Source organism: Syngnathoides biaculeatus, chromosome 21 (assembly GCF_019802595.1).
Source record: "Syngnathoides biaculeatus isolate LvHL_M chromosome 21, ASM1980259v1, whole genome shotgun sequence".
In the NCBI taxonomy this organism is placed as follows: Eukaryota; Metazoa; Chordata; class Actinopteri; order Syngnathiformes; family Syngnathidae; genus Syngnathoides; species Syngnathoides biaculeatus.
This window is the reverse complement of record NC_084660.1, coordinates 5,147,969-5,171,866: the sequence shown is the minus strand read 5'-3', so window position 1 is coordinate 5,171,866 and position 23,898 is coordinate 5,147,969. Positions and strand designations below refer to the sequence as shown.

General features: G+C 45.0%; 2 protein-coding genes and 3 long non-coding RNA genes across 7 annotated transcripts in view; 3 read left to right on the top strand and 2 right to left on the bottom strand.

Annotated features, from left to right (window-relative positions):
- Positions 1 to 342: 342 nt before the first annotated feature.
- Positions 343 to 22,090, bottom strand: rgs12a (regulator of G protein signaling 12a). Of its 2 annotated transcripts, XM_061808375.1 has the most exons (18): positions 21,898 to 22,090; positions 19,064 to 20,841; positions 18,567 to 18,659; positions 10,648 to 10,669; positions 9,943 to 10,106; positions 9,624 to 9,716; positions 9,411 to 9,554; positions 9,128 to 9,310; positions 8,881 to 9,031; positions 8,710 to 8,807; positions 8,120 to 8,311; positions 7,910 to 7,983; positions 7,698 to 7,824; positions 7,451 to 7,547; positions 7,203 to 7,261; positions 6,894 to 7,008; positions 5,526 to 6,065; positions 343 to 1,312 (listed from the first exon to the last, which is right to left on the bottom strand). In XM_061808375.1, the coding sequence occupies exons 2-18, from the start codon at positions 20,807 to 20,809 to the stop codon at positions 1,044 to 1,046; spliced, it is 4,167 nt and encodes a 1,388-aa protein (XP_061664359.1). In that variant the 5' UTR covers positions 20,810 to 20,841; positions 21,898 to 22,090; the 3' UTR covers positions 343 to 1,043. The 2 variants fall into 2 exon arrangements, with proteins under 2 accessions (XP_061664359.1, XP_061664360.1); XM_061808376.1 differs by lacking the exons at positions 18,567 to 18,659; positions 19,064 to 20,841; positions 21,898 to 22,090 and adding an exon at positions 17,568 to 17,654 and having other exon boundaries at positions 374 to 1,312.
- Positions 4,312 to 5,341, top strand: LOC133494501 (uncharacterized). Its single transcript, XR_009793316.1, has 2 exons — positions 4,312 to 4,477; positions 4,562 to 5,341. It is a non-coding gene; the product is annotated as an uncharacterized LOC133494501 (long non-coding RNA).
- Positions 7,121 to 22,923, top strand: LOC133494497 (uncharacterized). The gene is made up of 5 exons (XR_009793310.1): positions 7,121 to 7,281; positions 8,138 to 8,317; positions 8,928 to 9,038; positions 21,160 to 21,252; positions 22,785 to 22,923. It is a non-coding gene; the product is annotated as an uncharacterized LOC133494497 (long non-coding RNA).
- msantd1 (Myb/SANT-like DNA-binding domain containing 1) overlaps positions 22,805 to 23,898 on the bottom strand; it is a 2,050-nt gene continuing 956 nt past the window's right edge. Inside the window, exon 3 of the mRNA XM_061808393.1 lies at positions 22,805 to 23,090. Coding sequence (XP_061664377.1) covers positions 22,805 to 23,090 — 286 coding nt within the window. The remainder of the gene's footprint in view (positions 23,091 to 23,898) is intronic.
- The window catches only part of LOC133494498 (uncharacterized), a 12,894-nt gene continuing 12,023 nt past the window's right edge, over positions 23,028 to 23,898 (top strand). For both annotated transcript variants that reach the window (XR_009793313.1, XR_009793311.1), the window contains exon 1: positions 23,028 to 23,167. This is a non-coding gene — a long non-coding RNA (uncharacterized LOC133494498). The remainder of the gene's footprint in view (positions 23,168 to 23,898) is intronic.

Below are 23,898 nucleotides of genomic sequence, written 5' to 3'. Positions count from 1 at the left end.
TGATCCATAGGTTGTCCGCTCCAAAAGGAAAGCCCCAGCTGGGGGGGGGTCCCCCCAAAATAATTTCCAATAGTACAATGTCTTACTGCTACAGCAAATAAATCACAGCACCCCTAAAATTACAGATTAAAGAGAAAGTATGTCCCTTTTAAACAACTTACAAAAGTATAAAACAATGTGTGTTACTTGGTTGAAATTTTACGACAGAAATGTAGCAATGTAGATAACCAAAAAAGAACCCCCCTCCCCGCCCCCGTATTATCCAACGTCTAATCCCCACCAGCTGTCTTCATGGCCTGGTCCAGATGCTAACAATCTGACTTGTTGATCTTTTTTTAATTTGGGAGAAAAGAAGTAGTAATTACACAAACAACGCAAATAATGACCAACAGGCAGTGAAGATTTTTTTGTTTTTAATTGACAACTTCAATCACGGGAGCAGACAGTATAGGAAATATTCAACTGTCATTGTAAATTAACACAGGAAGCACGAAGGATGAAATGTCCAAATTCTGCCTAAAATATTGTATATTTTATTGTCTTTCATGAACAGCAAGATTTGTTTTTTTGGGGGGGAAATAAAATACAAATATTTAATTCGAAGAAATATAGTGGCGGAAAAAAAATTGAACATGACTGTTAAATGGACAAATTTTTTGAGTGAGGGGGGAATTAATCATAAAATATCAATTACAACCAAAAATAATTACCAAATTCAAATGCAAAAAATATTAGAGTTCTGACATTTTACATTAAAGAAACGGATACAAACACACAAAAAAGTACATGCTGTATTAGAAGCTGTCATTTTTCATGGCAAATTTCAAGTGATACCGAAAAACAGAAAACATAACGGAAATTACCAGAGTACACCAGAATTGGAATGTACAATATCGATCATTTAATAGAGGGAAGGCATTGACAACGTTGTGCAAGCTCTTATTTGAGTCCTTTCCTCGGGGCTTTCAAAGTGCAGCAGTGGAATGGAGGTTGGGCGGGGTAGGAGTTGATTGGGTGGGTTTCGGGGTTCCTTCGGGGGTCCGTTAGACGACGGTGGCCTTAAAGAGGTCCGCCTTGCAGTCCGACTCGTCCGGGCGAGCTCCGCCGTGGGGGTTCTGCTGGGCGCTCCTCATCCGGCTCTGGCACTGGCGCAGCTCGGCGACGTAGCCCTGGAAGCTCAGGCTGAGCTCTGACTCATCCCCCCGGGGGGAGTCGAGCGCCGCCACCTCCTCCAGGTGCACCCCTTCCACGTCCATCACTTCCTGCGCGGAAGCCTCCTTTTCGCCAGGAGCTTCGGTGCTGCAGCCGGCGCCTGAAAACGAAAAAAAAGGAGCTTTTAATACGAGTTATACAAAATAAAACACAGAAATTGACCTTATTTTTTATAAGCCTTGCATTACATTAACAATCAATAAATACAATTGAGGTTGGGGGGGAAAAAAGTAAAATAACTCGGCTAAGTCGACTTTAAAATTAAAATATCTGCTTCGAAGTTCTGCCCAGAGCCTTGTTTGCAGCGCCAGAACTAATATTTATTGCAGGTGTCAAATATTTGGGCCACTCATAAACTTTGCGCCCCCCTCCCCCCATAAAAAAGAGAAGTATCTTTAAGTGATTAAGACACTTTTGCATGTATAATATAACATGATTTATGAGTGAGCTGAATGATGTCATTCATTCATTTGCACCGAAAATGGTCATCTTAACTGTGCAGATGATAATTGCTGACCATGAAGCATTTTGCGATATGCTAGCCTTGACATTTTTTGATGACACCACTTTGCCTAATGTTCCTATTTACTCGAGTACCTTTCAGAAATAGGATTCCATTTTACAATGTCTTTTCTTTGCTGTCATGCAATTCGAAAGTAGTAATTAAGTAATTTTACTGTTGTTTGGACTTTGGGATCAGACAAAAGTTAGAAAAAAAAAATGGAAAAATGCTGCCGTCGTGCGCATTTTTTTTTTTTTTTTTTTGGGGTGTGATTCCGATCCAAAGAAGACGGACGAACGAGCCTTGTGGTTTCCATCTTTGGTCGTGGGTCAAGCTCGGTATTTCTACCGTCGTCCAATTTGAAATCGGAGGAGAAGCGTGCGGGCGAAAGCGTGCCTGGCTTGACTTTTGCATCATCCGACAGCCTTGCGCAATGGCGGCCAGCTGCCGTAGGAGAAATAGTTTCCCCTGGGATTCACGCAACAAACTGTCAGTGATTCAGTGCCGCGTCGGTGCTGATGTAAACACACCCTGTGAGCTTCAACAGCTGACCTCCTTCAAGAAAAAAATAAACGAGAAAAAAAAAAAAAACCCAGAATGACACAATGTGCTGGGATTGAGTAAAACCGCACCAGGAAGTGATGCGTCGATGCTGGTATGAGCGCCACAATTCTCTTGCTTAGGAACCATTAATCATAGTTTCCCGATATGTGGTGTTTCTCCATGCTGTCATGCCGTTGTCATTTTTATTATTATTCTGAATTGTATGAAGGCCTTAATTTCTTCTTCTGCATTCATAATAATTGAGGGGGTGGGGGTGTGCCATGCTGGTCAAAAGTTTAGACTGTGCGATAGCTCCCTCTAGTGGAAAAAGGAATTGATGCCATTCAGTATAATAACTGAAATGTATTTTGATTGTTAATTTGTACACATTTTATACAGTATATTTATCAAACTAGATACAGCACAGGTGTCAAACGCAAGGCCCGGGGGGCCAGATCTGGCCTGCCACATGGTTTTATGTGGCCCGCAAAGCCAAACCTACTGTCAATTTCCACGATTCCTGTAAAAATCTGTACCCAAATTTCAAATTGTCATATATCATAAATGATAAAGTTGAGATATTACAAGCATTTTTGTGTTACCAAACATAAGTCGTTGAAAAGCACATTACCCTTGATTTCTGATTCCAAAACTACTTCATAAACTGATGATGTAAATATCATGATGATTAAATATTTTTGTTCCACACTTATAACGGCCCTCTGAGGGAACCATGAACAGATACAGGATCAGGCGTTGAGAATATTTTATAAAATAGGCATATCTGTGAATGCTAGTGTCACTTGATTTTCTCCCCGTGAGTGTTATTGTTTGTTTGTTTCAAAACTGGGAGATGGATGGAAATCTGAAGTGATACAGTAAAATCAGCGGTACATGGTTACCATGGCACCCAGCGGCGGGAAGAATCAGGCGCTTGGCAACAGACAACACGGCAGCCATTTTGTGCACGTATCACAGAGAACAGAGCGACCGTTGGAATTTAGAGATTTTGAAGCGCTTGCTCATGGGTCATTTTTTTAATTTGTCTGCTGGAATGGCAGGGAACCAATCAGAGCTCTCAGAACATTGATTCTCAATGTAGTCGTAGGTGAAGTCATTGGAACTGCATATTTAAGTCGTGTAAACTTTTTTTTATAAATCTAGTACACTTATGTTTTAATCTACGTAATAATAAAATATACGTGCATTAAAAACACAGCTGCACGATTTTTTTGCCCCCCGAAGTTCTGCAATTAAAACATTTTTTGGGGAAGGAATCATTAATTTCCCAATATTTTAGCGCCGTGTTAATGCTCAAACGGTTCATAATTTACTCAAGTTTGTCAGCGTGGCTTGCGATAATTGTACTTTTTAGCTGATCTCTGTCCCGTCTCCATTGAACACTTAGGCATACTATGCTATTGTATTTAAATGATGGTTGTTTTTTTTTTTTTTTTTTTTTTTTTTTGGTAAGTTGGTGCAAAAGGTTTGACGACTCTTGCATTAATGATAGATGTAGGATATACTTTGGAGTCCTCTGCTGGTTTTGAATAGATAATTTGAGGAAAAAAAACATTGCATTTACTGCTATGTTTTGCCTTAATAAGAACTTCTCCTGAGTGGTTTTGTGCACAATTATAGTGTTCCGCTTTTAAAAACTGGCTTTGGTGTCAGGTGTGGAGGGTTTTAGTTCTTCTTATTGTTGCTGTGTTGAGCCGTTAAAATTCCCCGAACGCATGTCGGCCAGCGAACAATGTCAAAATGTTCCTTTTAGGTTTTGGTTGTTATTATTTTTAAGTTCTGACTCTGGAATGTATAGATTGTGTTTCCATTAGTTCCTGTGGGGAAGAATATCGCAGGGGGAAAAAAGTAGCGTGCAGCAATGCATTTACGTCAAAGAAAAGATGCTTTGGCACGGGCAGAAAGTCAACTCCGATAAATAACACGGCGTCCCCGCCACCAGCACTGATTTGCCACAACAGTAGAAGTAGCCTTTGCAGACAATATAATACAATGCAACACCCTAAAAGTAACCACCACCTACATACAGCGCTGCGCAAGAAAGAAGCTGGGGCTGGAAGCCAAACGAGCACACAACATTATTCACACCCCCGTGCCGTAAAGAAGTCCATGCAGCAACACCAAAAAGAAGGCCGACGAGAACGACGCTACCAAGCAAAGAACAGAAAAAGCGTGCGGAGGCGGATGAAAGATTCCAGGGTGGGGAAAAAGACAAACGAGCGTCACATCCGATTGGAGCTTTTATTCCATATACTAAATGACAGGTACACATTTGATTGGCAGGTCCAAAGAGAGATACAGAATCACAACCATCAGCGCTATTTCTCCAACATCTCATCACCTGGCAACATCGAAAATAAGTTCGGGAAAAAGCTTTTCCACAGCTGTGCGTAGCAATTTTTTTTTTTTTTTTTTTTTTACAATGTCTTCTTTGAGCAGGAGCCTCAGTGGGGCGTGGAAGAATCAGACGAGACACCGCACTCCGCTTTGGGATGGCATTCCGCTCCGGTCGGCGCACGATCGTGGCCGGAGGTGGGAGGAATTTTTAATCTGAGTTTCAGTTAAATCCCAGAGTGCTGTGACGAAAATCCAGCATGTCTCAAATGTAGTCCCCGCTCATTTTCAAGTGAGTCGAGTCATAACTTGGGGAGAAGCAGGTCACGCATCAAGTATTGCCCAGTCACAGCATAAATTTGCACATTAGCCACTTTGTGCGCAGTACTCTGTAATAACACCTTCATAATCATCTCACTTTTGTTTTTGGACTTGTCAAGTCAAGTACATTGTCAAAGTTGATTCTTTATAGGTTGTTTTTTTTTTTTTTTTGAGCCAAGCAAATTCCATCTTTGACTTAACCCAAACATGTCATGTGACATGAGTCCGCCACCTCTACGAATGAGGGGGCTTTGTTTCAAAGGGACGCGCCTGGATTGAATGAAATGCCATCCCACAGCAGTATGTGACGATTTTGATTTTGTGCTCTTTTTACAGGACCCTTAGCAGCTTGAATTTCTGGAATTGACAAAATATCCAACTTGTTTGCATATTTTTACCCCCCCCCCCCCCCAAAAAAAAAAATAAAATCAATCAAGCCAACAATACAAACTCCTAACCAAATTATTTACAGGCTATTGTGGCTCTTGATCAACGGATGAACAAAAAGATAAGAGAATCCAAATCCGTTTAAAGTGCATGAGGGGGTGAAATAATGGAATGGAAAAGGGAACGCCGGCGTACTACGCGGTACCTGGAGCGGACTTTGCATCAGCGTCTTGAGGCTGTGGGCAGGTTGGCGGCGGCGGGGTGAAGTTTGCTTCGGGCAGACTCCCCTCCAGGGATGGCAAAGGTGAGGGAGACGCGGGCAGCAGCGTGCTGTTGGGGCTATTGATGTCGCCCTCCCCCACCAGGGTCAGGTCGGCGTGAGCGTCCTCCTCCACGGTGCGAAGGCTCGGCCGGACGTCGGGGGGCCGCGTGATTGGGGACAAGTGGGAGCCGAAGGGCGTGTGGCGAGACGGGGGCATCAGGCAACGCCTGGTCCCGGAGTGTCCGAGGGAGGAGTCCAAACTCTCGGAGCGGAGGCCGGAGGCCAGCGGCCCTCGAGGGTGGGCGCCGTTCTCGTGGCTTTGTTTCCGAGAGTCCGGCGTGGAGCAGGCCGGCACCGAGGAACCTGAAGCGGCAAGGGGCACCAGACGCAAGAAATCGGGAAGCACCAAGTCTTCTTTGGTCAGTAGTCCACGCTGGTCGTTGGCCCGGGTGCTCTGGGCCCGGCTCAGCAGCTCGAAGAATTCTACCAGGGGGGAAAAAAGGACAAACTTTTACTTAAATTGAACAAATGGCCAAGCAGCTTCAAGACGGAGACATTAAGCATGCGGATAGGCCGGGAAGCAACCCCAGAGACCGAAGTAGGGCTTAGGGACGACCCAGGAAATAGGATGTCAACCGTTTTGGTTTCAAGCGGCCATTTTAGTTGGTCAAAAGCAAAGATTTTTGCCTATTGCTACCAAATGCATAGTGCGTGTATTCCACGTGCGATTCAAGAGAATCCAGTAAACTATGAATGCTGATTTTTATCCAAACTAATCCTATTTTTGGGTTGTTTTTGAGCTAAAAGCGATGTCTAATAGAAAAGTATTTATTTGGTAACATCTTGGTGCAAAGATACATTGTTGAAGTGAGGGAAGGAGTCTCATTTTGTAAGGCTACAGGCTTATCTGATGATTAGGTGCTGTGATGCCACCTTGTGGCATCTATAGGCCATTACAAATCTTTTGTGGCAGGGCTCAGTCCCTGTTTGGTTTTAAGTGGGGTGTTCTGTGACATTTTTCAAATGTAAAAAAAAAACCCAACTCTGACGTTTGGGAAGTTTGGCTGTGGGGGGAAAGTTCAGGATGAACTTAATCTGCACTTTGACCTTTACAATATTAAAGTTAATGTCTTTGGGCGGGGCCCAAGTTAGTATACTTGTCATAAAACAGAAACACTCTTGAGTCCTCTCGTGTCTGACATTTTGGTTTGAGGAGACTATTTTAGGCTGATTTTGGAGATTCTGAGTTCAGCCCTGCTTCAGGGCCAGGCTCAGCTGAGCAGTGAGAGAGATGAAAGAAGTGACGTTTACCTTCGGCTTCATCTATATTAATCTTTTTCTGTTTTCTCTTTTCGCCAGGGAACGCAGAGTCCAGTCCACCTGCTCGCCCGCAAAACTCCTTTGGCGTTGCTGACCGCTCATCTCCCTGCAGACGCAACAACGATAGCGCTTGTTAGGGGGGCGGCCAGATTCGACCGCGCCGTCGTTTGCCACCGTCCGCGTGGGAAAGATGTTAGTCAGCCGTGTTAGGGTGAAGAGAAAACCCCCGCCGCTCGTGGCAATGGCCGAAATGTTAATCCGGGTGAAAAGAGGCGGCCCCCGGAGATCGCACGGACTTACTGTTGCCGAGAGACTCCTGGTTGGCGGCTGGCTTTTGAGGGATGAGCTCTTGGACGACTCTGTGGACAGCAAAGCGCATGTAAGACTCGAGGCTTTTATTGTACCATAGCAGATTTACAGTGGTGGACATGTTGAAATGTTTATATTCTTTTCATTTAGTTGGACAAATAATGATATTAATGTACTGTATATATTTTTCAATGCGATGAAAAAGGTTCCCAGTATTTGACAAAAGGTTAGTGCGTTACCTTTGGATGAGGCTGGGTCCGCCCGCTCCAGCACAACACGCAGGCCGTCTAGACTGGATATGGGGGCTCCCAAGTCCAAAGGTTCAGTCTGGCCACTCTACAACAAAGGAGGCGATCCCTTTGAACTGGGAACGGAACACGGGATAAAAGTAGCAAGCCACGGCACGCAAATAAACCCCGTGGGTAACGAAGAGTAATTGTAGCCCTGGTACTCCACCCTGTGGCACTCCAACCCCACACAACTTACTATTTTCACCACCAGATCAGTGAGTTGGAGGCCGTATTTGGCCACCACGGGGCGTAAGACTTCAGCGACCGGCTTGGTGGGTTTGGCTTTCAGCCCCACTGAGCGGTTAATAGGTACCAGGTCCAGTCTGAAAGGAGTGAGGAGAAGACGCCCGTGAGTAGAGTGAACGCACAAACGCGATGCATCTCGGTCGTCATGGTGATTGTTCGCACCGAAATAAGGTCCTCTTCTCCAGACGCAGATCTCGCGAGCTGAGGGTCATGCAGTCTTGATCCAACACTAACGGCTTTGAGTTTAAAAAAAAAAACAAAAAGTTGTCTTTTTTTTATTTTTTGTAATGGTAGATTTTTTTTGTTTTAAATCATTTCCCTGGAATGACATATCTGTATGTTTACCCGGGCTAAAGTGTTTCTTTTGTGTACCTTTTCGCCTCCCGCCAGGAAGAGATCCACCGCCGCCACGTTGACACTGATGCTGTGACACAGAACCTGGAGGACCTCTCGAATGGAGGCGCCGGGCCGAAGGGCGACGGAGGAACAGGAGCCGTCCGGCAGCGCCACGCTGCAGTGTTTCGAGGAGCGCTCCCACGCGCCCACTGAGTGCCGGTTGTCTGACTGAAAGTGAGTAGAAAATTATTTCGGCATGTCCAGTGTTTTCAAGCCGTAGGTTTTCCATCACTGCTGGACTAGACACCACTTTTGGGTTTGGGCTATCTTAAGAAATTGACCTGATGTGATTAGTGCAACATTCAACTACAAAAGCAGAAGTTTAGGTTATTATCCCAATTCAAAATATTTCCCGTTTTCCCTCCCTTTGGTCAAATGACTTTTCACCACCTGAACTTATACGTGATGTCATGATGCAATGTCCTCAACTACTGTAAGTGAATTTCTCGCAGCGATATGTGCTCCAGGAAAAAAAAAAAAATGAGTGGGCTAGCACATAAGAAAAAAGAAAGGGGAAAAAGTGGGCTCTGTGTGTTGCCATGGTGATCTGCCCAGTGGAATGTTACCTCTATCTTGCCAGCAGAGCAGGAAGTGGGCATCTCCAGACTGGTACTTGAAGACAAGGAGCCCTGGGACTCCCTTCGGCCATTACTACCCCAATAGTCTGCACACAGAATCATGAGATGCATTAAAAAAAAAAAAAAAAGTAGTTTCATGAAGTCGTTCGTTGCACTCACCGAGGTTAATGTCGCCAATGTCTTTCTTTTTCGGACCCTTGCCAAAGCTTCTATTGCGAGACCACGAGAAGAAAATCCCACGTTTTTTGTCAGCGCTCTCGTCTCTGCTGTCCTCGTTGAGCGACCTGCCGGATCGTTGTTTCCTGCCGTCCTGAAAGGTAAGAGCGCAAACGGTGTAACAGCTCGACTGATATGAACCGGTAGTTTTAAAAAATAAATAAATAGGCACTAAAAAAAAAAAAAGTACCTTCTTGGGAGTGGAAAGCGTGGAGCGGTCCGAACTGGCACTGTGTTTGGATGGCGCTGGACTGCAGGGGATCTGGTAGGGATCCGGGAGCGGTAGGCCATTGACCTCGGCACGCATGCACTCCTGGTAGAGGGAAGACTTGAGGAATCGGGAGTAGCTGTCAAACTTCATCAGGTTGAAGATCTGGAATGGGAAAGCACAGGCAAATTAATTGTGTCCAGGTGGTCCGTCACAATATGTTTTTGTTGACGTTGAGCCCGAAATGTGTAGAATTTTCCTCGACCTGTAGCTGCTGCGCCTTGAACATATCGGGCCTCGGCGACGTGAGGACGTCGTCGGCCAGTTGCGCTTGGCTGTCGATGTTGACCGGCATGGTTGCCTTGCTCGACAGGAAGCTGTTGTAGATCTCGCCGGCTCGCTGGGACAGCTACGACAAACGCACCAAGGGGCTATTTTCAAGAACGCAGCCACGACGCAGGAAAACCAGCGGACTTACCTGTTTTTTGTCGGTCGCTGGGACATGACTGAAGTATTCGCAGGCTTGCCAGAACAAGATATTCTCCTCACTAAATTCTTTCTTGAGAAATTCCTGTGAACACATAAATGGCAACTTTTTTTTTTTTTTTTTTTTTTTAGCTCCTAACTTTTGCATTCCTCCTTTCTTGAAAAATAAGTGGTGCTGTTAGTGAAAGGTTGAGGCATCTATTGTCATTCCTGCACCTTTCCCAGTTACTTTTTGAAAATCCCAATTCCCGTGCAAAATATTACAATCGATTAGCATCGTCGTGCCGGCGAAAGAAATGAAGTAGGCGTACCGAGAAGTAGCGCACGGCCACCGGGTCCTGGAGAAGACGTTCGAAGCAGGCGGCCCAGCTGGCCACGCGTTGTTCCGGTAGTCCGCGGTGGCCCCCCGGAAGACTCCCGTTACTGTTCAGGCTGCTGTGGCTGCAGCATCCCTGCAACTGAACGCCGCTGTAATCTGCAAATTAGCAATCCAACGAGAGATTGACATTAACCCTGGCAACTTCTTATTTTTTAATTGTTGTAGGATTGACTATGGAGGAACTTCAACTAGAAACTGCAGTATGTCCTCTACCTTCCCGTTGTTTAGGGGAGGTGTGCTTGATTTGCTTGTCCAACTGTCTGGCAATGATATTGATATTTGTATTTTGTCTCTTACTGTTAAAATAAAGAGCGTTTTTAGGTTTGGTCAGCTACCAAAGCACCATTCTGTGAATAAATCAGACAGAAAAGCAGATGAATATAATCAATGGCTAACTCTGACGTAAGTCATTTTGGATTGTGCCTTTGTTGTGAAAGTTTTCTGCCGTTTGATAGCAGAGCAGGAGTTCGGAAGGTTGGGTTGTGGTTTAAGAATTTAAATGAAAGTGTGGCACACTGGTTTTAGCTTGCACTTTTGAAACAGTGACATACTGCTCAGGCTCCGTTGAAGGCAAAATGCGCATTAGAAAAATCTGGGAGCAAATCAAGACGGCTCCAAACAAACGTGCAGTACTCACCGCCGTCCGAGGAAGCCGCCGACTGAAAGAGAACAAAGAGAGACATGAGTGAGAGGTTGCCGTCACGGCCTCCTGAAGGGTGTGCAGATAGCAGCGTGTCTCCAGGCATCCCAACACTCTCGCGCGTGGAGAGTGGTGTTAATTTGGACAACAGGGTGGAGGGATGGCCTCTTTACACTTGTGGAGGGAGGTGTGTAGAAGCCACCCCCACTTGTTTGATTTGATCGCCAGAGCCCTGAAAGTAAGCATTCTTGCAAGAGGAGCCATCAGTGGCTCTAATAGTCCTCTATTCACTTGCTAATTGCACCATTGAGTGCTTTTATCTGCACACGCATAAAAAGGGCAAGTAGGAGGCAACCCCCAAGTAGTCACAGTTGCCCCTGGTTTTTTTTCTCTCCACATTTTAGTAAAAAACAGTCCAAACGTGGTTACTCACTCCAGGTACATTTATAGAAAGACAAGCTCATATGAAAATGTCATTATTTTTTTCCTGTCGAGTAATGTTTTCCATATGTTCCAAATGCGCTTTGCCACCAGCAGTTTGGCAGGAATTATGAAAAAGACTCCCTTGCATGGTGGCACCAACTGTAGTTAGTTTTTCAGTTATCAAAAATGCAACACACGGGAGCGGCATTTATAAGCTTTGTTGTGGCAGAAATCCAGAAATGTATTTTGTTCGCAGTCGTTGCAGAAAATCCTGCTTCACAAAGACAGGGTGTCAGAAATGGAAGAGCTTCAGTATTTTAACTAACTAACTAACTAACTAACTAACTGACTAACAACCAAGACTAAAAACCAAGACTTGAGACTCAATACATTGTTTTCCCCTTTCTGAGGCACAGCACAGGCTGAGACATGTCGCTGCAATCGCGCCATCTGATCCCCGAACGTGACGTTTTGTTCCGTTTTGGGTTCATGACCACATGTGAAAGCTTCATCAGGCTCAACCCACTAAACCGCTAAATTGTCCGTCGTAGCCTCTTTACAACTCTCCAGCTGCCGAGTTCAACCCCGTCCAGTCAACACCCAGGGGCCGCCTCCCCGCCACCCAACCTTCCTCCGTCCCCACCATGTGTGGAGTGGCAACGTAGAAGCCAAAGCACAAAAAGGAGAACACAGACTGACCATCTGCGTGTCCCTTTGGAACTAAAAACAGCCAAAACCTCAAACCGTAACTACATAGTGACTGTGATGGGTTTTGAGGAAGAAAGAAATCACTCATTGTGATGTCAAGTTTGCGTTTGGGCAAGGAAAAAAAAAAAAAAAAAAAAGAGCTTTATGTTGGCTCATGTTGAGAACATGTGAAACGTTTACCTATTGTGATGACAAATGTGAAAGACATTTAGCTGTAGGAGTGGCGCACCCAGTGATAAGCAGTAGACTGTCGACAATAATTAGTTGTTTAGGTTTTCTAATTTCATTTTCCGTTATGCTCAAATCCAGTGGTAGCATAGCTTGATGTTCTGGTTGATCCATCCAAACGTGGCAAGCCTAGTAAATACCTCAACCCCACGGAGGCTAGGAGGTCTACGTATTTATGAGGGACCAAATACACAAATGCCTCTGTCCCCAAATGATGACCCAAGCACATCATGACCTCTTGTCCATCCTGTCTTGACACCTTGGACGATGAGTTCTTCCACAGTGGGTGGCTACAGATGGGGACTGGTCTTCTTTGGCACACGGGAAGTCCACCAAATGCGTTAAATTTCAACTAGCTTGTATCATTTGGATACCGAGTTGGCTCAGTTTGGTAAACACACTTCCAGCTATCTGTGGTTGCAGAATCTGGCTTACTCAAAGGTCACATCCCGAAGGAACACGGAAAGCCCTGACAAAATGAACAAATTCTGACGCAAGTAAGCAAAGTATGATAATGTCGCAGGTTAGTACCACTGGAAAAGTAGCTTTATGTTTCCTTTGGGCTAGTTGAGGCATGCTTTTGGTATTAAAAGCCTACTGAACATGTATCCGGAGTCAACGAAAAAAGTGACACAAATACCCACAAGCCCCCGCCACTTCAAACAGCTGTTCTCCAATGAGTGATGGGACACAAAGAGATGGGAAAAACAGCTGATTCAACAAAAAAAAAAAAAAAAAAAAAAGAGCTGGCAACCGCAGGCCAATAAAAAGCATACTTACTGTGTTGAAGTTCCACGTCCTCTTGAAGGAAAGTCTCTTTTTGAGACTCATTATTCCCTCGACTGTTTGGCGAGCGCCACGCAAGTCAAAGTAGACGTACGCATACCTGAGCATTCCCCACCCAAAGTCAGGCCAACCGTGTCTGCACAAGTCAGGGAAAGCGGGGGAGGGAGGGGGAAAACCCTGAAATTTGACATGGCACCGGACTCAGAAAAAGAAGGGGGTGGAAGGGGAGGGTTCCTCACTTAGCAGCTGTTGCCACGGCAACCCGCCCGACGACGATCCACGGTCTTCTCCAACATTGACGAGAAGGAATCATAAGCCCCCCTTCTTTCCCTTGACAAAACCACAATGCCCCCCTTCCTTTTTAGCACTCCGGTCTCGCTTGGAAAAGAAGAAAAACGCAGTCGGAATAAATTGAAACCATATGAATTCTGTTAAAGCAGACGTCGAAGTTCACGATGGGGATTATTCCAACTCGTGCTTTTATTTTTGTTACTTTCCTGACATCACGTGGAAAAGTCAGTCACATTTTCTAGTCAAAAAGTGTTACTGCTGCACTGAAGCAGTGCCGATTTGGAGCTCAACGTCTCTCCCAACCATCCGAACATAAAGGTGAAAAGAGGTAATTCAACCAAGAACCTGCCAGAAACCTTGCTGTAGCTTAAAGGGTAATTGCAGTGGTTTGCATTAACAATGTATCCAATAGGTCATGTAACATGTACTCTATCTTGACAATGTGATGTTAAATCCTCTCTCCTTTAACAGTGTTTCGAGAAGATTTTTATCGCCGAGTATGAATTTTCAGGGGCGGTGCCATTTTCGCGAGTCACATGACCTACGTGGGCGGATGTGACGTCCTCCGAGCCGTTCCAAATGCTTGATGACATGGGATACCATTATGCCCAGCGCCGATTTCTCGGATTTATCCTTATCTGATGAAGAAAGAGCAGTATCGGTTGATCAGGAAGACGGCCGAACACTTCCATACAGACCGCCACTCTGTTTGGAAGTATTGCTCCATCTTCGACTCCGACGTGAGCTCCGGGGCTCAGCGGGGAGCGAGCTCCCTGGCGTCCCCTGGAGCTCGCTCGGCCGGGGAGCGAGCTCGTCAGACTCTACGTCGTTCCGCCCGAAGAACCATCCGAATATTAAACATTATTTACAGCCGAGTGGCGGAGGTCACTCGTGGGGGAGTGAGCTCACGGCTCCGCCGCTCGGCTGCATTATTTACAGCCACAGGTTAAAATCTGTCTGGAAGTATTCCTCCGTCCTCCCAATGAACTGATACGACTGTTTCTTCATCAGATGAGGATAAATCCGAGAAATCAGTGCTGGGCATAACGGTGTGCCGTGTAATCGAGCGTTTGGAACGGCACGGTACACGTCACATGCGCCTACGTAGGTCACGTGACTCGCAAAAATGGCAGCGCCCCTGAAAATTCTGAATTGTCAATGATAATCTTCTCAAAACACTATTAAGTGAGAGAAGATTTCACATCACGTTGTAAACATAGAGTATATATTACATGACCTATTGGATACATTGTTAACCAAACCAAAGCAAACCACTGGATTTCCCCTTTAACTTATGTTACCGTGTTCTTCCTAAATTATACTCCAGGCTCTTTCGACTCCTGTTGGAAACAGCTTTACACGAACGTAGCGGCAATTTCATTAGACTACAGTCCAAATTGTACGAGGAAAAAAAAAAAAAAAATATCTTGAATAGGCTTCGGAATGGGTCTTTTTTTTTTTGTTCGGCGGAGCAGCAAATGGATTTCATGTGATGCTTTGCTTGTCACAAGATGTCTAATTACATATTAAGATGATTGCCGTTATCTGCTATGGATGACAAACGAAAATAACATCAAGGCGACTTCCTTTTGGAGGAGCGGGAGCGACGGGGTGTGGCGACTGATAAGACGGACGAGACATTTCCTTCCTACCAAAGGAAAGAGTGACATGAACGGCGGCGATTGTCACGCTGTGGGGTGCTATATCCCATTTTACAGACAATTAAGTCTGGGGTACAGTAAAATGTGAATATGACGCAAAGAGTTGCAATTACCACAAAACCAAACATCGTTATGTGAAAGTTTACAAGCAAAACTTCAAAATTAGAGATTGATGTAATATTATAATGAAGAACATTTCAAGAGGGAAAAAAATTAGATTTCCAATATTACATAAAAAAAAACATAGCAGAAGAATAAAGTACTATTTAGCAGGGGAGGGGGAAACAATTTTTTTTTAAGAATACTGTGTGCGATTAAACAAATAAAATAAACCAGAAAATAGATATTAGGAATTTCCTTGTATGGCTAAAAATTTTTTTTATTTTTTTTTTTTTTTTTTTACTGCTATAGGCGAACTAATGGGTGTAGTAATGCAATATGTAAACTTCAACACCCAACTCCATAAAAGCAAGCGCTAGCCCCTCCCCTCAGGATGTATTATCAAAAAGAACGGACTGCACTCACTTGAGCCTGGAGGGCAACCACATAAGACGCGACCACACCCTCGCACTGCTATTTTGTTTCCATAAAAAAAAAAAAAAAAAACACCCCAAATGGACTTTCCGAGCTTGAAACCCGACACGTATAATTAGCCCGGTGACTCTCGGCCCCCGTTTTCCGATCTCACAACAAAGCTTCGTGTGGGTACGCTCGGCGTGATGCGAGGGTGATGAGGACCTTGCCATGATTGTTCACTTCCTGAGTTTATGTTCTGCCGACTAATCGGGTTGGTCATGCAGGGAAGCTGAGCTGCTGGGGGGAGGGGGGTGGGTGGAGAAGGCCCCCATAAAAATAACTTCAGCTTTATTCTTCTGGAAGGACAAATGCATTATAAAGTCCACAATGGCAAAATGCACTATTTGCGATATTATTGGCCCCCGTTGTAATTGAAGCCGTGTCCACCTGAAAACAACAACAAAAACAATACGGGCTCCGAAACAGGCAAATTAATTCCTCTAATAGTGGGCCTTGTTCTAATAAAAGACACCACTTTGCATGAATAATAACCATCATGCCCAACTCAGACACTCTGCACAATTTCCTGTCATATACTCTGTTCAAAGAATTACCAGGTCCACTTAGATACAAAAATACCAAATGTACTTCTGGCAGTGTTTGTTTCAGAACTGGCCTTCATTCTCTGCAATTAATTATTTGCCAGGTCCCCTCGAATAGTCGATTCCATTCCAACGGAAGCCGCAAGGCAATTAATCTCCACTCGAATAAATAAAAGCTCCACACAGACCGCTGGCAGTATCACTTCGAGTGGCCTCCGTTTTAATTCAAGTCATACCCTGTTGAATGGCTCTACTTTGAAAGAGGCTGCACCCCCAATAATTATCTCAATATTTAGACAGAAACAATAAGTGGCGCTGGTGGGTGGCTGCAGTTCTAGGCTGCATCTGGATGACTGAGGTCACCTTGTGCCGGGGTCGGGTAAAAGCAGATGTCGCACCTGTAAAACTGACAGCGGCGCTCAAAGAGACAGCCGTCGTTTGATCGAGCGCGACGTGGTAGGAAATCTTGTACGCTTGTCGGCGCAGATGCAGATGATGTCACGCCAGTCAGAGAATGAACTCGGAAACCACGGTCACATCTGGTCATTTGGCCGCCACGCGTTTGCGCACGCGGTTGATGGGCGGAAGAAGAAAGCAGTGAGAGAACGTCTTCTCACCGTTTTGCTAACAATAAAAAAAAAAAAAAAAAAAGTTTGGCGAGTTCCAACTGTATAGCCACTCCCGGAGAATTGCACGCCAGCGTCTTTTTCCATCTTCACGCCCTCGCAGCGCGAAGACTGAGGACGTAGCTCTCGCTTTTCCACCACTACTTTTGCCAGTGCTTTATTTCCTCCGAGTGCGCCCGGCTCTCAACAAAACCGTACCCCAATTCTTCTCCAGGATAGAAAAATATCACACCGCAAAAAGCTGTCTGCCGATAAACTGTGAGTTCAAATTCCTGAAAGCAAACCAATAACCGGCAATCCTTTAACAGTCAGAACATTACATTCAGCGTATTCTGATTGTGATGTGGTTAAAAATAATACTGTGCAATGTAGAAATCGATGTCAATGTGGTTATTGCTAGCTGTACATGGAGCTTTTGCATTGCATTGTGGGATGGGATGGCTATTTTTGGCAAAAAAAAAATATATATATATAACAAATATCCCTAAACACGGAGCCTAAGAGGTTAATGCGGCGTGACCAAAAACCACAAAGTGTGACCTGAGGTAACTTTTTGTTTGGAAAAATAGTTTCTAAATTGAAATTGTTCGTAAACTGAGGTCTGTATTGTCATAGAAGCCATCCCCCAATGAATTATTTGCCAGATCTCTGGAATAAAATGCCAGTTCAAAACAAATCAAATAATTGGTTGACTTGAATACAAATATGCGGCACCCCAGAAGAGCCCGTCTGCGGTATTTGTCGCAAATCGTGCCCTTTGTTCCGGCAGAACCCGTATTCAAATGAATTGCCGCTAAAAGAAATAAACACCGCACCCCAAATAGACACCCGCTCGGGAAAAAAAAATTGTCTATCTTGGACGGAAGATGACAGCGATATCTGAAACGCGCCCGGACGCAAGGGGAAGGCGTCACCTTTTGGCCATTTACGTAGAAATAAAAAGCACGAACTTGATCACTTTACCCTTTTTTCTTTTTTTGTGCACAAAAAAATGGCCCGGCGCATTGCACGAACGGTGACGGGAAAACATTCCCCATGAGCGCATGAAAGCAAAGCAAGGACAAGCGAGGACTTACAGAGTTGAGTGTAACGGTGGGCTCCATGTATGGCACATAAACGGGTCCATTCGCGGGAGCTGGATGCGCAGAGTGCGGGAGAGCCCAAAATCCCCACAGCGACTGGGAGACTCATACCTTCCTTCCCTCCCTCCCGCCCTCTCGCTCTCTTTCTTTGGTCACAGCAAATTCCTCCTCTCTGTTTACCTCCCACCTCCGTGTCTTGTTCGTGCCTTCTCTTGCACGCCCACAGGCGCCACGGGGGGGAAAAAAAAATAGTCGTGTCGTCGTGTCTAATGAGCGACAAGGGAACAAAGCATCTACATCGCGCGGGGGGCAGCCATGCCGCAATTACTGGAAAGTTTCATTCCTTCCATTTACCTGTTCCAGGCCCCCCCCCCCCAAAAAAAAAAAAAATAAACACACCATGTTCTTATTCGTTTATCAAAAGGAGTAATAGTTCAGTACTGTATGGAAACATTATGAGAACATAAAGACATGAATTCGAGTAATTACTCTAGCATCATGTCTGTGAGTGTGAGTTGTGGCCTACAGCAGCTCCTTGGAAGAGTTTTTATTTATTATTTTTATTCATGTTTTTACTCCCATCGATGAACATATTCTTTCGTACAATTGTCAATGGGTAGGTGTGGGAGAGGGTTTTTCCCATCTTATCTGTGAAATTCAAGCTACTACATGACCGTAATGATGACCAGACGCCTCTAGGTGCGGTGTGGATCAGTACAGCTTTTGAGTAGAAAATAAAAATTAGGGGATGAATCCTGGCTTTTCACATCAATTGTGAAACTTGCATACGATTAAATGTTACCTCACATCACACAGCAAAAAAAAAAAAAAAAAAAAAAAGGGGGGGGGGGAATCAACCAGCATAAATTATTGCAAACTGAGTAAATTGTAAATTGGGGCCCTCGTTAGACAAGGTATTTGTAATCATTGCAAAGTGCCAGGGGAGATAAATTGTGGTGGTCTGTCACCCAGAGAAGTGAATGTAAGGCTTACCTCGAGGTCGTCCAGTGATCGGGCCAGGCTGAGACGCTTTGAGGAGCGCCGTTTGGAGGCACGGAGCGCACCCAAGCCCCAAAACCTGGAGCCCTGTCAGGGGACAAACAGCAGTCATGGCAGTGAAACTGACTGGAACTTTTAAAACACATTTTAAAAGTATTCCAACCCCCCCAAAAATGTATTTGTTAAACAGAAAAATGTGGAAAAACCTGCCATGTAGTGATTGGGACGGGTGGGATTACAGTTCTGTAATGCCGAGACACTGCTCGTGGTGTGTTTTGCTAAGTAGATCCACAGCTACATCTTGTGGACATGATTAGCATAGGAATACTTTGGAGCCCTGCTTTCCAAATGGTCTTGAAAACATAAAGGTTGGATACATTTGTAAAAATTAATTTATTCTTGTTAAAATTGTGACTACCTCCTGCCTAGTATCACAAATTAATTCTCGGAAACATAAAACGGGGGTTAAAAAATGGTACTTGATGACTTACATTTTTCCCTCGCTCGTTCTTCCGGTCCATGAATGCTTGGGTCCATTCCTCTTTGGGGGGCATCATGAGAAGCATCTCTGCAGACCGATACATGTCTGAGCGAATGTGCCTCATGGGGGGCGGCGGGTTCCACGTGCCGCCACCGAGGACGACATTACCCAACCCTTCGTTGTTGTGGTTCCATGCCTCCTGAGGTTCGGGATCACCACTGAGGGATTTGGGCCATTTGGGCTTGGAGAACCAGCGCTGGTTGCCTCTCAGAGGCTCTTCCGAGATGCTGTTTTTTTTACCCAAAGGGGGAAGTGGAGGAGGGGGCTTGAACTGGAATTTGAGCCGAGGGGGGGGTCCTCCGTAAAAGCCGGTGAGAGAATCGGGCCCAGGTAGTGACTCTGAAAGGGAGTGTGTGCTGCCGCTGTTCTTTGGAGGATGTCTTTGGCCATTACCATAGAGGTTTCTCAAATTGTGATCTGGGGATGCGGGATTATCCCATGGACAGGTGGGGAGGAGGACCCCGGGGTGGTTTCGGATTACGGAAGGGAAATCCCTGGCGGCTCTCTCCTCAGGGGGGGAAGCGTTGTCAATTCCGCTGTCTCCATTGCTACTACCTTGTCGGACATTCTCCTTAGCTTGCTGCTGAACCTCCATGTCTAGTCTGACCCGAAGTCTCTCCACCACCTCCCCCATGTCGCTATACAGGACTGTGACAAAATGAAGGACATCTGGAGGGGCCAGAGGGAATTCCAGGCAACCCAAGGTGTCCGGATCAGGGGTACAGTCGAAACTGAAGCGCCCGGCAATGCCCGCGTGCTCCTCGTGGTTTCCCAAGTCTGGGTCGATAAAGAAAACATGGCAGGACGCCCTCAACGGACCGCCTTGTGGAACACAGCCGTCGATAACGTGCGCGGTGGTCACCAGGCAAAAAAAACGAGGATCCTCGGCACAAGAAGCCCCTAGGACGAGGTTCTCGGTGGGAAAGGCTGCCAGAACCGCTCCCATGTCGTCGCAAAGCCTAATGCAGTCAAACGTGATCTTCATAAGGACCAGCGTGTGGGTATCCTGCTCCGTGCCCAGCTGGCGTATTCGCTCTCTGATGGCCTTCAAGCAGTCGTCCTCCGACTGGGATGTATTTAAAATGAGCTCTGTGGAGCTCAGGTAGCCTACCACAAAGGTCATGTTTAAAATACTCCAATGTGGATTTTCCTCTTCACCCTGAGTAAAAAGGCAACATTCTTCATTCTTTTGCTCCTGCGTTTTGGCGCTCCGCTGTTTGGACCACTGTGACATATCTGGTTCTGACAGTGGCCTCTGCTTGCTCGTAAGCACGTGGGGCCAGTTGCCGGTATCATGTGAATCGTGCGAGTTGGCGCGGAGGACGCCGGTCTTTTTAGGGCTTATTAAAAACTTTTCATCATGTATGATTGGGTTTCCGATGACGCGGCCTTCGGTATGCACGACCAGGCGCAGCGGCCCGATGCAGCGACCGATCATCTGCACCACGGTCTCGTGCAAAGCGGTAGACACGTCGGCTCCGTTGATCGCCATGATGCCGTCGCCTTGTTTGAGCCCCACAGCGTGGGCGGGGCTTCCCTCCAGAATGCCGCTCAACAAACACGGCCGCTGTCCCGAGATGGTGAAGCCGTAACCCGTCCGCCCGCGGTGGACCTCCACGCGCCGCAGCTCACCGGACGCACTCAAACCCAGGCGTCTCCTTGCTCCCTCCGGTTGTCCCTGGATCGTCATCTTCATCTTGTCGCCAACACTACAGTGTTATTGTCATCCTATGGTTCCACAAAATACAAGGACGCTTAAAAGTGCTCACCATGAACTGTAAACCCTGACATGCTTAATCCTAAAAATTATGCAAACCGTAAAACTCTTATTCCTAACCTAACGAATCTAATGTTTAATAATGTCACCAAAATAAACATCCCACGAACACTTTAGAGGGCTTTAAAATCCTCCCAAAACAGACTCACTAATTGAAAAACATTTGTTTCTTCAAGTACAAAAATACAAAGATGTACTAATGTACAATACATTCTATTGCCTACATTGCTTTTCTGACATGTAATATTCTATTATTTTTTTTTCCTCAGTGGCGTTTTTGGAGTACCAGCTTCTCCGACATCACAATAATTTGTCTTGCCCACTTGAAGAACTCTGGAATTTTGGCCAGTACAAGCCTATTGGTAAATATTTTTTTTTTAACTCATTTGTCAGCCAGTCAGAGAAGCGCAAAAGATACATGAGTTGAGGTATGTTCAGAATGTTTTATATCAATTTAAGGCTTTAAAAAACATGATCGGTGATATAAGACAAGAAGGAACTGTGAAGAATCATGTTACTACTCCTAACCCAAACCCAAACAACCCTAATTTGGGAAACCCAACCCAAAACCAAACAGTGGTTACCTTCTTTTTAAAAAACAAGCTTGCCCACAATTCCATGTTCAAGTCCCATTCATAACAGGGCTGCTCTTGATAAAAACAATCATCAGATTTCACTTTGAAATTAAAAAGTCTGGTCAGTCTATGATCCGAATCTGTTCGGTTTGTGTCATTATCTGTCAAGGATAAACGCAGGGAGGTTTTACAACCTCCCCCTCAACAAAAACACGCGTTCGGCATTCAGTGCCTTTTTTTTTTTTTTTTTTTTTTACAATTTCACGCATTTGAAACACGTTGCAAGTAAACAACAGGAAAGTGGGGTGTGTTCCCCCCCCCCCTCCCTCCGTTATTGTATCTCGTTTAACAAAGATAACTTTTCGGCGCTCCAAAGCTACGACTACTTTAATTCTATCTTCTTACGAAAACCAGCGAACAATTTAGCTTTACCTTGTACGGGTTCGAAGTTCTCCTAAAAATGAAAAATACTCCCATGCAGCTTTTAAATGGCCAAACTCAACATTTTCAGGTCACTCGACACTTTTTTGGGGGACAGTTATTCCAAACAATGCACTCGGCCCGTGATTTAAGTCTCCTCCGTATGCGACGTCGTGAACGAGCCTCTCCTCCACACGCACGCGCACACACCCCCGTGGGCTGCTTGAACAAAGCGACATTGATGGTCACCATGACAACGTAACGTCTTCGCCTCCCCTGCACCGCCCCCGTCCTGCCGTTGGACCAATCGCCGCCACGCTCCGCATTCAAAAAGACTGGTGCGATTCTATTGGCTGAGGATGTCGGTGGGCGGTGGCAGTCTAACGGTGACGTATGCAAACGATTTAAAATCCGTTTTAATTGAATGTTATACATTAAATATGTTTGTATTTTTTAATCTGTGGTTGAGCAATCATTTGTTTTTAATCAAAATGTATTTGATAGAATGAACATTTTATACAGAAAAAAATAGTTCTTTAGAACAGTATTCTCCAAATGATGGACTTATTTTTGCTTAAATTTAGTTAATGTGCAGCATTTTGTTTCAGCCACAGTTGTTTTTTTTTTTTTTTTTTTTTTTTAAGTTCTCAATAAATAAAGTCAGGCTGAGAAATTTGCTGGCAGCGTTTCGTAGCCATGTTGTAAACGATAAACCCAGGTCAAAGTCCTCCAACGAGCTATTTTTGTTCCCGCCCTGCATCTTCAGGACCTACGGAAGCTCATAAGGCCAAAAAAAAATAAATAAATGAGGGGTGGGGGAGGGGGGTATTTAATGTTAAATATGTTTTATTTCTACAGCAATGCAAACAAGCACATGCGTTTGTTTTTCTACACACAAGGTTTAAAGATGCCTTTTGGACTACAAGGAAGCTACGCTGGAATTTCCGATTTGGTTCTTCCCACTCGTGGAGGACGGCAGGATCATCTTCTCCAGAAGGTTCATCATGCGCTCCTGCAGCTGCATACACTGGACCTGGACCAGGTTCTGCTGGTGCAAGGCCCGCCGGACCTCCCTGCACGTGTCCTCGATGGCTTGGTTGGAGCGCTTCTGTTGCCGCAGCATGGCCTGCATCAGCTGCAGCTTCTTCCGCTTCAGGGAATGCTGTCTTTTTGTGCTCTTTTGCTTGCTTGAAACTGGATGGGAGCTGCAAAGAAAGAGAGCGTACATTGAAGTCACGGCAGGGCCGGAAGATCTCAGCAAGAAAACACACCACTCTTGAAGGTATGTTGTTATTTTTTTTTTTTTTTTTTGAGGGATTTGACAAAAAAAAAAAAAACTTCCAAAATGTGTAGCAACGGGATTTTTCATTGGCCACAGGTTAAAAAAACATTTTAAGAATAACAGCCAATTCATCTGGGAAAAAAAGCAAAACATGATCTTGAGGTTCCTTATTTTCCTGGAGTAGCCATGATATTTGTATTTTTATCCGTTTCTGACGACAACAAAAAATAGGTACGTGCTTTGCATTTTCTGAACTCTCGATATTGACTTTTCCTTGCGTTGTAACGATCCATGTACCTCCACATTATTCGGTGATGACCTGATCCTTCTTGACTAGCCATGATAAGTATCTCTGCTTTTTGGCATTTGTGTTTGTTTTTAATCTGGAAAAAAACCCAAAGTGTTTCAGACCAAAATTGTGATACCCGACTTTTCGACTTTATAGATTTTGTGATTATTCTTCTGTGGGAATACTCGTTTCCTTGAATGGTGTCTCCATTTTTCAAAACGTAACAGCTAGCCTGCTAGCAGACTACAGCGGATTATCCGTTCCGTTAATCCAAGCAAAAGTCATTTTTAGGCCATGTACCTCTTAAAACGTAAATTACAACCACTCCTTCCGAGCGTTTTAATGTCATGTAAAGTGATCTTTTACGACTGACGTGTCACACATGCAAATGCTGGCAAGGTTACAAAGGACGCGAAAACCCCCATTCAAGCAATTTCACCGT